This window comes from Corythoichthys intestinalis, chromosome 21, assembly GCF_030265065.1.
Source record: "Corythoichthys intestinalis isolate RoL2023-P3 chromosome 21, ASM3026506v1, whole genome shotgun sequence".
Classification (NCBI taxonomy): domain Eukaryota; kingdom Metazoa; phylum Chordata; class Actinopteri; order Syngnathiformes; family Syngnathidae; genus Corythoichthys; species Corythoichthys intestinalis.
Window position 1 is genome coordinate 19,256,444 of NC_080415.1, and position 13,219 is coordinate 19,269,662.

The 13,219-nt window shown below is 40.2% G+C and overlaps 1 protein-coding gene across 1 annotated transcript; it reads right to left on the bottom strand.

The window, feature by feature from the left end:
• Positions 1–12,699, bottom strand: LOC130909921 (5-hydroxytryptamine receptor 3A-like). Its single transcript, XM_057826871.1, has 9 exons — positions 12,406–12,699; positions 6,688–6,732; positions 6,500–6,609; positions 6,235–6,404; positions 5,635–5,795; positions 5,347–5,557; positions 5,131–5,274; positions 312–385; positions 1–234 (listed from the first exon to the last, which is right to left on the bottom strand). Exons 1-9 carry the CDS (start codon positions 12,697–12,699, stop codon positions 1–3), a joined length of 1,443 nt encoding a protein of 480 aa, XP_057682854.1.
• Between the last annotated feature and the right edge of the window lie 520 nt (positions 12,700–13,219).

The window sequence follows — 13,219 nt, forward strand, 5'->3', positions numbered from 1 at the left end:
TCATTCTTGTTGATTGGTCTGCCAAATGAGGCTCACCACAGTTAAAAATGAAATCACTGCCGTAACGTAAATGATGAAAAAGATCTGGTTGATTTTTACTGTGAGCCTGGTCCAGTAGCCGGGCTCGGCCTCTTTTTCCTTCCTGCTGTCCAGAAGAAGTGCAATGGCCTTCCTCAACTCCCTGGTCTCATCGGAGAGTCTCTCAAAAGAGCTGGACTCGGTCAAGCGGCCTTCCTGTGAATTGTTTTGTGCATTGTTGTGATTTTTGGGGGGTTGCTAGAGATGTAAGATTTTGCAAAGTGATTAAAAACCTTCAGTGTTTGAGGTGAGTTTTCATCTTCGGGACTGTTGCATAAGCATGCACAGTATCTTATTTTCTTCTTTGCTGCAAAAAAACACATGAAATGTATTTAAGCTTTTCATGTACGAATTAGTTTCCTTATCAGGCCGGGGGCGCTGAGGATCTTATTGTGTTTTTCCCATCCAAAAACAGCTGTTTCGGACCAAATTTGTCTTTTTTTTTTTTTGTCATGCTTTTTCTCCAATACAAGGCGTGCAGAATGGCAGTACACACGCATGCTGGATAGTTTACGTACGACTACTAAGGTACTACAAAGGCAGTGCTCTATTTCACTTACAGTGTGTGTTGGAGTTTTTGTATAGGAAATAAAAACGCCCGTGTATTTTAATGTCAATCCCCGCAGCTAGATGGCGCAAAAACACACAAACACATTTGAAAACTAAAAGGCCCAATAAACCTTGTTTAACACCCATTTTTCACAACACACAAAGAAAATGCACACGAATATCCAACAGCGCTCTGCGCAGCGTTAGCTCAACAGCAACAACAAACAATAATATGGCTACAAAGCAGGACACTAATATAAACGATCATAATCTTCATTTTCGACTTGGAATAAAATTTTAGAAAATTATTTTATTACTATTTATTTTTGTATAGAAAAAAATCGCTAATTCGTTTTTGCGCCGTGTTGACGCCTCCTCTGTAACAGTTAACATTTACGTTCCAATAGTACCTTACTCAGCGCAAGGGCATAGGTTTGCATAGGGACGGTAAGGACATGACACGACCAACTTTTCAGGATGCTCAAATTGCCCCACCAACCTTTAAGCAACCTTATATGCATTATACAGTGGGGCAAATAAGTATTTAGTCAACCAAAAATTGTGCAAGTTTTCCCACTTGAGAATGTGAGACAGGCCTGTAATTGTCAACATGGGTAAACCTCAACCATGAGAGACAGAATGTGGGAAAAAAAAAACAGAAAATCACATTGTTTGATTTTTAAAGAATTTATTTGCAAATCATGGCAGGAAAATAAGTATTTGGTCAATACCAAAAGTTCATCTCAATACTTTGTTATATCCCCTTTGTTGGCAATAACAGAGACCAAACGCATTTTGTCACTCTTCACAAGCTTTTCACACACTGTTGCTGGTATTTTGGCCCATTCCTCCATGCAGATATCCTCTAGAGCAGTGATGTTTTGGGGCTGTCGTTGGGCAACACAGACTTTCAACTCCCTCCTCACCCCGTGGCGTCAAAACAAGAACGATGAGCAAAAATCCCAGAACCACACAGGACCTACTGAATGACCTACAGAGAGCTGGGACCACAGTAACAAAGGCTACTATCAGTAACACACTGCGCCGCCAGGGACTCAAATCCTGCACTGCCAGACGTGTCCCCCTGCTGAAGACAGTACACGGCCAGGCCCGTCTCCGGTTCGCTAGAGAGCATTTAGATGACCCAGAAGAGGACTGGGAGAATGTGTTATGGTCAGATGACACCAAAATAGAACTTTTTGGTAGAAACACAGGTTCTCGTGTTTGGAGGAAAAAGAATACTGAATTGCACCATACCCACTGTGAAGCATGGGGATGGAAACATTTGGGGCTGTTTTTTTTTTTTTTTGCATAGGGACCAGGACGACTGATCTGTGTAATGGAAAGAATGAATGGGGCCATGTATCGACAGATTTTGAGTGAAAATCTCCCTCCATCAGCAAGAGCATTGAAGATGGGACGTGGCTGGGTCTTTCAGCATGACAATGATCCCAAACACACAGCCAGGGCAACAAAAGGAGTGGCTTCGTAAGAAGCATTTCAAGGTCGTGGAGTGGCCTAGCCAGTCTCGAGATCTCAACCCCATAGAAAATCTGTGGAGGGAGTTGAAAGTCCGTGTTGCCAAACGACAGCCCCAAAACATCACTGCTCTAGAGGAGATCTGCATGGAGGAATGAGTCAAAATACCAACAACAGTGAGTGAAAAGCTTGTGAAGAGTTACAGAAAACGTTTGGCGTCCGTTATTGCCAACAAAGGGTACATAACAAAGTATTGTGATTAGCTTTTGGTATTGACCAAATACCAAAACCTCCTGAAACGGATACTGCACACGCGAGCCTCCATAGCACCCCAGGCTTTCCCTCCCTTCATCTACTTGGACTTCAACTGATACAATGAACTCAAATTGACAGTATGCGAAATTTCCATGGCAATCAATGACTTTTGAACGAAATGCGTTAGACAATGACTGGATTGATACACAATATGCTGTTTGTGCGACCCGGGCTGATGGGGGACGGGTTTCCGATAAGCATTTGCTTTTCCCGTCTTCCTTGTCTGTTTTCATCTTCGTCCTTCGGGTTAACAAAATTCCACACTCTGAAAAACAAATGGGATTTTCTGTTTTTTTTTCCACATTCTGTCTCTCATGGTTGAGGTTTACCCATGTTGACAATTACAGGTCTCCCTAATATTTTAAAGTGGGAGAACTTGCACAATTAGGCTACGTTCATACTACAGGTCTTAATGCACGAATCCGATTTTTTCGTGTTTTTCCGACTCGAGTGAGGCATTAACTTGACGGTCTGAACGTGACAAGTCGCATAGAACGGGGCCATTTCAAATCCGATCTGGGTCACTTTCGTATGTGGTCTAAATCCGATCTGGGCCACATTTTCCCAGACTGTCGCGGCGGTCTGTACTGTCCAGTCCCGCAAATCGGATTTAATGCAGCAATTACGTCATCAAATAGCGAGAGAGTCGTTACCGTAGCGATGCACCTGTGCGTTATTAGCGCCTAGCTTGCAGTGAACACGGCTTTTGAGGAAGAGCTGAGCTTGACAACAGTCATAAAAAATAAAAATGGGTTGAGGATAAGCCTGAGAATGCTCAGTTTTCTCTCTGTTCCAAGTGAGCAATATTTCAACATTGCCTCCACGGCCGAGAGTCGGGACAAACTGCCCGTATGTGTGTGTGACGTGCACGGACAGTGCGTGCATGCTATCGATCCATATAAACTTTGAATATAAGCCTAAACGGGGATTATTTATGTCTGTTATTTGTGTCCACCTTTTGAAAAGCAAAATATGATATCCCTGGAATGACGGATGACGTCTGTCATTTGTTTTGATGCTTCTGCGCATGCGGGTCTTCTTGCTTAGCGCGTGTCGGACTGCGAATTAGTGTGCATGCGTAATACTTGAACGGTCTCAATGGATAAAGGCAGTCTGAACGGGCACGCCAAAAAAACGGATATGACAAAAAATCGGATTCGTGCATTAAGACCTGTAGTATGAACGTAGCCTTAGTGGTTGACCAAATACTTATTTGCTCCACTGTATATATAGCTTTACAGGTAATTTAGATCGTCTTCCCATATGTTGTAAGGATAGAATTGATTAGGAGTGTGACAAAATATCGAAATGGTGATACAATCGTGATACTTTGTATCCCAAAAGGTTATCAATATGCTCCTATCAAGAATCGATATATCGTTGGGGCGCTTAGAGTTGACTTTGTTCATTTTAGGGCATTTACAGGTCACTTTCTGTTTGAGTCACTGCCTATTCGTTTGGGGAGATTCTTGTGTCACTTTTTGTTCTGTAAGCCAAAATACATCGAAAGTGACCCAAATGCCCCCAAGTGACTAAAATTCAACAGCAAATGGCCTGAAATGAGCCCAGATTAAACTCATTGGTTTCCATTGACTGCGATTCATTCCAATTCACAGAAGGATGATGAAAATAGCTTGTGTTTTTTGCTGCATATTAGTTGTTTTGTAGAATATCCTAGAATGATTTCCTGACCAATGTATCGATAATTGTGGTATCGCCGTATCATGACATCATCATTATCATGAGCTTTGTATCGTAAATCGTATCATATCGTGAGGTACAAAGAGGTTCCCACCCCTAGAATTGACCCTACCATTATTAAGTGAATTATTTTCATTAAGTTCAAACTTACATTTACTCCTTTTCACTTGCTGACATGCGAAAGTTTTAAAACTGTTTCATCATTTAAAGATAGATTCAAGTCAAGATTTTGCCGATTTAGGAGTATTTTAGATAAAAAGTTACTTAGGTTAGCTCGGAAGGTTCACTACAACAGAGCCTTTCTGAGAAGTCTACTGCTTTAAAATGGCGGCTGTTTACCAACGCCGCCGAGTCTGTCATTTCGCATGTAGTACTCTATGCATGTGATATCTAGGCATAGATTGTAGGCTGTCAGCTACAGTCAGGAAATATTGGAGCCACCTAGCCTAGCATCGCGTTTGTTACAGCGTCACAACAAACGCTATTCTCTCTCCGTGTCTCTGACTTTTCTCACGTCATTCAACCAACGTAACGCATAGTAATGCACATTGTCTCGTTGCCGAAACGGTGACAAATTCCGAACGGAGAAAAAAAAAAAACGTAATGCACAAAAAACGTAGTTTTTGAACGTACGGCGTACACATTTAAAAATCAGTGCTCACTTGTACAAATTACGCCAAAACCGTACAACTTGACAGGTATGTATTGTTTCAATATATAATATTTAATGATTTAAAAAAATAAATAAATAAATAAAAAATAGAATCTACCAAAACACTTTTTTCGCCTTCCCTACACCAGAGGGTGCTGCAGCACCCTCACCCTTTCGACGCCACTGTACAAGTCCCTCATTAAACTCATCGATTCCAATTGACGGTGCTAGACGTCCAATCCATTTTTATACTGGGAGGGTAGTTTATATTCACAAATGTTGTAAAATTGTTGAATTTGTATAATTCTACAAATTAAGGCAAAATAACGAAACACCTTAACAGGAAGTCTTTTCACCTGAAGTGCGGTCAGACTCGTTGTCTTCCTTCAAGCTTCCAACGATGCTCTCGCTGCCTTTATCTTTCTCCATCAGGTACATGACAAAGATGGTCTCCAGCAGGCTGAGCATCATTAAACCAAAGATGCCGATGCAGTACACAGCTGAAAGGGGCAGCGGATCCATTGATGGCTATAGATGTCTAATCTTTTTGAACTGGTAATGAAGCAATTTACCTATGAGTGGGATTTTGTTGGAGGAGGAGGGCAGGATCTCGTTCAGGAGGAGCTGCATGACAGTGACGGCCAGCAGCATAGTCACCTTGAAGCTCAGCTTCTCGCCTCCAAAGTCTGAGATGAAGAAGGAAGCCAAATCCAGAGCCAGGAAGAAGAGGATGGGCAACAGGAAGTTGATGATGTACAGCAGTGGCCTCCTTTTCATGCTGATCTGTGACATTCCGATTGACAAACGTTTTGGAAAATCATTTCTTTTGTCAGTTCAATTAATTATGATCAAATTCTCACAGTGTAAACAATGATATCTTGCTGCACGCCGAACACGTTGACTGTCTTGTTCATGACGGTCATGTCGTCAAAGAGCCACTCGTTCTTTGTGCACATCACCTTGCGCGACCAATTGGTGACTTCGGCGGAGTTGAGCAAGTGAAGCAGACGGAGTTCCTCAACTGCAACAGGATGCGAGGACTTTGAAGAAGAATTACCTTCTTTTTCAGACTATAAGATGCAACTTTTTTTCATTCCATTTCATAACAAAGCTGTTTTCAAATGTATTTTTACAGACTGCCAGCATGTAATACATTGTTGACCATTTAGCTTTGATAGCATTGCTACATTTATGAGAAGGCGAGTGAAGGGAATAGTATCCTTTCCCATATTTACTGTTTGACTGTTTGCATTACTTTAACACACCCAATATAAAATACTATACTATCATGAGTAGGTCAAAATCAAATTCACACCATGACGATACATTTCTGGTGACAATCTTGCAAAAATAAATAGCTGAGCATTGATACTATTGCAAACAAATATCGTATCTGGATACAACATATCTGTATAGATGCTTTGATACTTTTCGATACTACTGGTAACCTTGATCCTCACCCGAATGGACCACAGATTTAAAGGTGAGGTTGCAGCTCTGATGGTCAAAAGGAAATTGGTAGATTTGCATCTTGCACGTGCTGAGCAGCACCTGGTCGTTTTGAACCTGCACTTGGCCGCCACTAGTGATGATCAAGTGAGGGCTCGGGGGGGCCTTGTCCCTCTCTATCCTGCATGGAAACAGCAGAAGTTATCTCAAGCTGCTCTATTCAGTCATTTTGAACCATTTAACCGCCACTGACGGTCGATAAAAATCAGTACTTACATCTCTTCAATGGTGAGATCTGGTTTCCACAACAGTTCAGTGGGAAGAGAGATGTTCTTAATTCCACAAAACCGATCCGGATCCCAGGAGATGTGGTCATTTTGCCAGCTCTGTGTGGAAAACACGATCAGAAAAATGTCCCAAAAAATTAAACGTACACAGAAAATATGAAGAGGCTGTGGACGAACCGTGAAAATCCAAACGTAGGGAACGAAGGTCTGGTCTATTTCTTTCTGTTGACAGAGAAAAAGAAATAATAACTTTTTGGATTTTGTTCAATCCACTGATAATAAAGAGTTAAAGTGTAACCAGTGTTGTCACCATAGGGCGTCGCGTCCCATTAGGCAAACCATTATTGTAATTGCCTAGGGCCCCCAGCCAGCAGGGGCCCCCAGAGGGCAACAGATTTAGCACATGCAGCTTTACTGCACTGTCACAGTGACAAGCATAGGGAGTGTTTCAATACCATGGAATCATTTGGCAGATTATCTAACGATTCTGTCATCAATCCCAGTCAGCAGTGACCATGTCACGTAGATTATACATGTTTAAGAAAGTCAAATCAGCTCTTAACACCACATGATTGTTTAAAGAGTGACTCACCAAGTACTCACTGGAAAGTCCTTGCCGAGTTGCTATACGTTGATTTTCACAGGGCACCTATTATTCATGCGACTACTTAAAGAAATCGTGATTTTTCCAAAAAAGTCTATTAATGGGTCTATCGTATTCCTCGTCGAATACTCTATAGAAAAATATAACATATATGCATCTAAAATAATCCTAAACGATTTTATTTGCAGTTTTAATAGTCCTTTTAGCAAGGTTACTTGGGTATGCGTATGTTCCCATAGCAACCAGTCCTGTTATTGTCCTACGTAACAAGCGCTGCGTATTCTGGGAGCGGGAATAGGCGTAAGGTGCACGTTTCGAACAGAGAGAGGACGGCCACCTGTAAAAATGTCTTCATCCATGAACGACTGTACATGGATGAAGTACATCCATATGAGTCAGTGTAAAGTGCTTAGTTTTTGCCACTTTTATGGCAAAGATGATGGCACTCGCACTCGCACCCCTCTACCTTTGTGTTCTTTATACTGCGCGAGTATGTATGTGTGTCACGTGACTAAGAAGGGCCCCATGTTGGTTGTTGCCTGGGGCCCCCGGGGACCCTTGCTATGCCTCTGGTTGTTACTAACGCATAACCAAGTAATGCGTTATTGTAATCTGATTACTTTCTTCCAGTAACGAGAAATCTAACGCGTTCATTCTTCCAAACCAGTAATCTGATTAAAGTTAGTTTCCTTAGTGTCTGTGCGTTACTATTTTGTTATTGCTTCACAATGTATGATAGCTGAGGAATATTGTACTCATGTACGAAGAGCATTTTGGATAGAAAATGTTAGAAAGGTTCCCACTGCACGTTCGTTTCCATTGTAACCGATCATAGGTACTTCCTGTTTTGGTCTCGAGTGACACGCACTAAGTGTTTTGGGACGCATGAGGATCGCGGGTGCGCATTCGAGCCTGTTGAGATGTGCGAGGGAATGTTGATCTTTGTGCGTCCATGAATGTACGTAAGTATTTTTTTCCTTCATTTTGGAGGGTTACAGCAATACGTTGGAGCCGCGACATGTGCAGCCAGTTCGTAGCTTTGCCGTTGCAAAAATGTGTACTCATCGACGAGAATTGTTTACATCATATTCGCGTTGCACATTTATGCCGTGAGGTGACGGGCTCGTTTAGCATCTTTGGGATGTGTTAAAAGTCCGACTGAGTGTAAAGTGGTTAGTTGCCGCCACATTTTGTGGCCAAATTGACCACGTGTGTGTACGGTGTACTTCTGGGATGTGCGCGCGCATTCGTTCCCGTCCCCACCTTTGTGTTTATTGCACTGTGCAATTCTTTTGTGTGTTGTTGATTACTGTGCAGTCAATTTGAATTGTTTTTACTTTGGCACTGATATGCTGTTAACCCCTAAACCCAGGAGTTAATTTGTGCCGGATACTGCCGGAACAAGATCCGGCACCTCTTGATTTTGGCCCCTTGTGTATAGAAAAAAATTATTATTTTGTGGCGAGCTAGGACAGGAGTCTGAAGAGGAGTGTCGAACCACGGAGCCAAGTCGCGTTGTTTTATTGACGTGGAAACCGCACAAAATAACAACGCACGTCATACATGCATGCACTCGTGGGAGAAGACTGTTTTACTTCCAGCTTTTCCTTTAACCAAACCCTTCCCCCGGGAACTACACAACTTGCCAACATTAGTTCCACAGGTGAATTCTGTTAAAACTCACTACAATATAAAAATGTTTTTTTAGACAATGTATGAAATAATAATATGCATAAGTTCATTTACGGAACAAATCCTAAGAATTGCATGTTGTTTACAAAAATTTTATTCATTTGAAAGAGTCGGAGATTTGTTGATGCACTGAAAAACTGGACCAACAAATCACGCCCCTGACATAGAAAAAAAATGGCGGCATCTGGGGAGCTGGCAGGCAGGATCAAACGGTATTTCAACATGCCAAAAAGACAGTTGAATTCACTGTCTTTTTTCAAAAAGAAGGAAGATGGTTAAAAACGAGTCAGAAAAGCAACATCCGGCGATGAGGGCCGCTGCAGCAATCATGCTAACGGGAAGGACCGTTTGCAGCAGGAGGCTAGCACCGAAGCAGCTAGCCAGGTTCACGGACAGCCAGCCAAGCCGGAGCAGGAGACTGCTACCGTTGCAGCAGCTTGTCAGGTGTAGCGCCACCTGGAGTGGGGGCCAGCAACAGCACCAGCAGTCATCCAGGTGGACCACCAACAGCCGGAGCAACAGGCCAGTACCCATATGGGAAATTCAGGTTTGGGCTGCACAATTTGTAAGGCGGAGGCAACTTTGGGGCCAGAGAATACAGGGGGATGAAACTCGCAAAAGAATGGGTTTGTGTTATTTATTGTAATCTCTATTTATTTTCATGTTTAACAAGTTAGACCTATTGAGAAACTAATTGCTGACTGTGTACTGTAAGTCCCACCTATGGTTATGTGGGCAATTGCCCGTGCTGTGCAGAGTATAGCCTAAATAATTGTAAATTGTTGTCATAAAATTTATACCATGGATGTTATCTGAAATTGAGGCTTGTAAGTCCCACAGCATGGCAAGTGGTCATTTGCATAATGTTTTCAGCACCATTTTATGCGTATGTTCCGGGACCTGTGCCCGTCTCGTCTTCCTTGCGCTGTCATATGTACTTTATGTAACGGCACCTTATGCAGGGTTGAAAGTGGCTAGAATTTCTTGATGGAACTCCCCGACGTGAAGTTAGCCACGCAGCCAGAAATTTTATTTATTTATTATCTATTTTGGCAAACCTCCTAAAACTACTGAAATGCAAAGAAAACTGTTTTGGCACGGTTATTTCTATAACACATCCAAAAACTGATTATCATTCAAAATTGTTATTTTTTCTATGATTTGCAAAATAAAAGGTTAAAAAAACAGCAATAACCCCAACCTCCATTTCCTAATTTTTATTTTTCCTCATTTCATCACATACTAAATGCCAAATCTCAATTTTAATTACTTAAGAACATAGGATGTACAGTATATTAAAATGGAAGTTAATGTTAACATTTACTTTTGCTTTCTTTTTTTTTTTTAATGATAAAGATATAAGTAACATACATTCAGAAAAATAAGTACAAATGACATATTATGCAGAGTGAAATGGAATATATTTTGAAGATCACACATTTACTTTTTTTTTCATTCTTAAGGAAATGAATAAGTAGCCCAACATAAATGAACAAAATAAGTGCACATTGAAGCTAAGATGTTCCTAACCACTCCATCAGAGCAAATAAAACTAAATATGGTAAATAGGCCTCCTCAACTCTTTCCTTGCTCTTAAAAATTTGATCCATTTTCTGTTGCATTGTCCTTTTTTGTTACATCAATTCAACAAACCCTTTTTTCTTTTTTTTTTTTTTTTGCTGTTCCAGAAAACATGCACATTTGAACCAATCAGAGCTAACTATCTCTGCTGATCACATGTCAGTATGTCAGCCAATTGAACGGATAAATGAGTACAGGCGTTTTGCTTTGCATTCGCACATTGATGTGACTCATCATCGTCAGACTCGCGTGTAACTGCAGCAGATGGGGAAACCTCCATGCTGTCCGTGGAATAAAATAAATAATAAATATCGGTGGAAACGGATTACGCTACACAAGCACTTTATCATGCTTGTTGTTAACACTTGTGTATGTAAATCTGATGTTGGTAGATTGTTTTCTTCTTGGAGATGAAATGCATGTGTGGCAGCTTAGCATTTTTATTTTTTACATTCGCCGTCACATTTTTGGAATCAAAGCACCGTGTACCGGAACAGCATTCCAGCCCTGAATCTTATACCTGAACTGCGTTCCTGACCGTTCTGGCCCACTTTCACCCCTGACCTTATGATTTACAAATTAAGCATTGCCTAAACCCTAACCCAAAATTCAGAATTTTTGACATATAATTATTTGGTGGAGTTGATTTCAACAAAATCCATGCAGTTTGTCAGTTATTTGTCAGTTTCAGGGCTCCGGAGTGGCTAAGCGAGCGCGAGTCAATGGTGGTTGAAATCAACTCCATCGACTAATTAAACCCCGCTAACTTGAAGATTAAAGCTTATGTGAAAAATTCTGATCTTCCCCTTTAAATTTAATTATCGGAAAGTCAATTACATACGATGACAATTTTCTGTTGTCATTCTTAAGTTGAGGCAGCAAAGGGAGAAAAAAAATTGTGAAAAGTAACCAATAAATTACAACCAGTTCAGGGTGTCCCCTGCCTACTGCCCGTAGTTAGCTGGGATAGGCTCCAGCACCTCCGCGACCCTCGTGAGGAAAAGCGGCATGGAAAATGGATGGATGGAACCAATAAATTACTTTTAAAGTAACTCAGTTACTTAGATAATGAAGTGAAGTAGCTAGATTTACTTTTTTAAGGCGTAATCAGTAACTAAATGACTTTTTCAAGTAATCTGTGACAACACTGAGTGTAACTAACATGCTGTTACTGAAGGATAAGGAGTGACCAATAGTCATCAGAAAACATTAACGACATTTCCAGGCTTATTTAATAATTCATTGAATATGATAGATCCCTCTAATTGCAGTTTGGAAGGCCTATAAGTATCTGGGTCACAAAGTTAAACCACAAACAGATTTTTAAAGCTTTCCCTCTTGTTTAAAATGCCACACAGCAATCACTAATACAAGTTACAGTGAGGATTTACTGTAACCTGATGCCAGCATTAACTGAAACACCAATAAAAACACTGTAAACTTCCTGATTATTGGAAAAAATGTTTTTACATATTATTCAAAGTGTACCAAAACTCTTGAGGTTTATTCAATACTGTATTAATTACGCAGATTATTGAAAGAGTCATTAAAAAAATGTAGTGTTAGGGCAGTAAAGATGTGATTAGAAAATACATTTATTATAGATATGCCCATATAAAGTGAGATTGAATCAAATTATATGTTTAAATTTTTACACTTGTATTTAAATTTTAGTTTATTTCCAGTTTTTTGTTCATAATTTCTTATGTTTTTATTTTTAAAGTTCGTAGTTAGTAAATTTCAAGTGTGTGTGTGTGTGTTTTTTTTTTTAACATAGGTATTTATAATTTATTTTTTATCAATTGTATATTAGCTTATTTACATGCCAGAATTACTTTCCGCATGCACAGTAAAAACTACATTTAATTATTTGTCTCTTTTAATGTTAATATATATATTTTATATATTTATTTTATCACACAAAAATAACAACATAAAACATTTTTGACTTGTAATTTTTTTCCCGAGACTTGTGATATACTTAAAAAGTTTTTTTTTTAAAAATGACAAAGACTTACCACGTCTAGGATGGCGTAGAGAACGACCTCCAGTGTAACCACTGTTTGCTTTTTGTAGTCTTTGACTGGCCTCGTCATGGAGTACAAACCAGTGAGTGCGCTCATGTTCAGATGCTCTAGGACATCGTAGTAAGAACACACTTGCTCAGTGGAGACGGCACCTGTAGAAAGCAATAAAAAAATGTACACAAGTTGGACAAACATAACGTAAACCCAAAGAAATACAGTAAAAGCAAACATGAGCTCACCCGTGAAGAAGGGCAGGAAGAAGAAGGCAGGAGACGCAAGGATCATGATGCAATAAGTGTGTTCTCCTTGGTCAGTATGGATATATAAGGGGGGAAGAAAGGGCTGCACCACTTTTGAATCCCACAAGTCCAAATGGTAAATGCAATCACGGCGCCACTAGCTGCTCGTGCCCATCATTTGTGGGCATAGTCACTCTTGTCTGTCTGTCTGACTGACCACTTTAACACTCAAATATCACTCTCTCTCTCTCTTGCTCGTTGTATTGGAAATTCTACTCAAGTATATATGTTGCTATTATTACAAGGCAGATGTTTCGTGACAAAAAATACAAATATAGAGATACAGTGGGGTAAATAAGTATTTAGTCAACCACTAATTGTGCAAGTTCTCCCACTTGAAAATATTAGGGAGTCCTGTAATTGTCAACATGGGTAAACCTCAACCATGAGAGACAATGTGGATAAAAAAAAAAAAAAAACTGAAAATCACATTGTTTGATTTTTAAAGAATTTATTTGCAAATCATGGTGGAAAATAAGTATTTGGTCAATACCAAAAGTTCATCT

Bases quoted from the DNA above. Each gene is read 5' to 3' on its own strand.
- LOC130909921 (XM_057826871.1), bottom strand. From the start codon at position 12,699: ATGATCCTTGCGTCTCCTGCCTTCTTCTTCCTGCCCTTCTTCACGGGT. The intron at 5,796-6,234 runs GTGAGGATCAAG...ATCCTGTTGCAG, and splicing joins TAAATCTGTGGTCCATTCGG to TTGAGGAACTCCGTCTGCTT. The intron at 5,558-5,634 runs GTGAGAATTTGA...GGAATGTCACAG, and splicing joins AAGATATCATTGTTTACACT to ATCAGCATGAAAAGGAGGCC.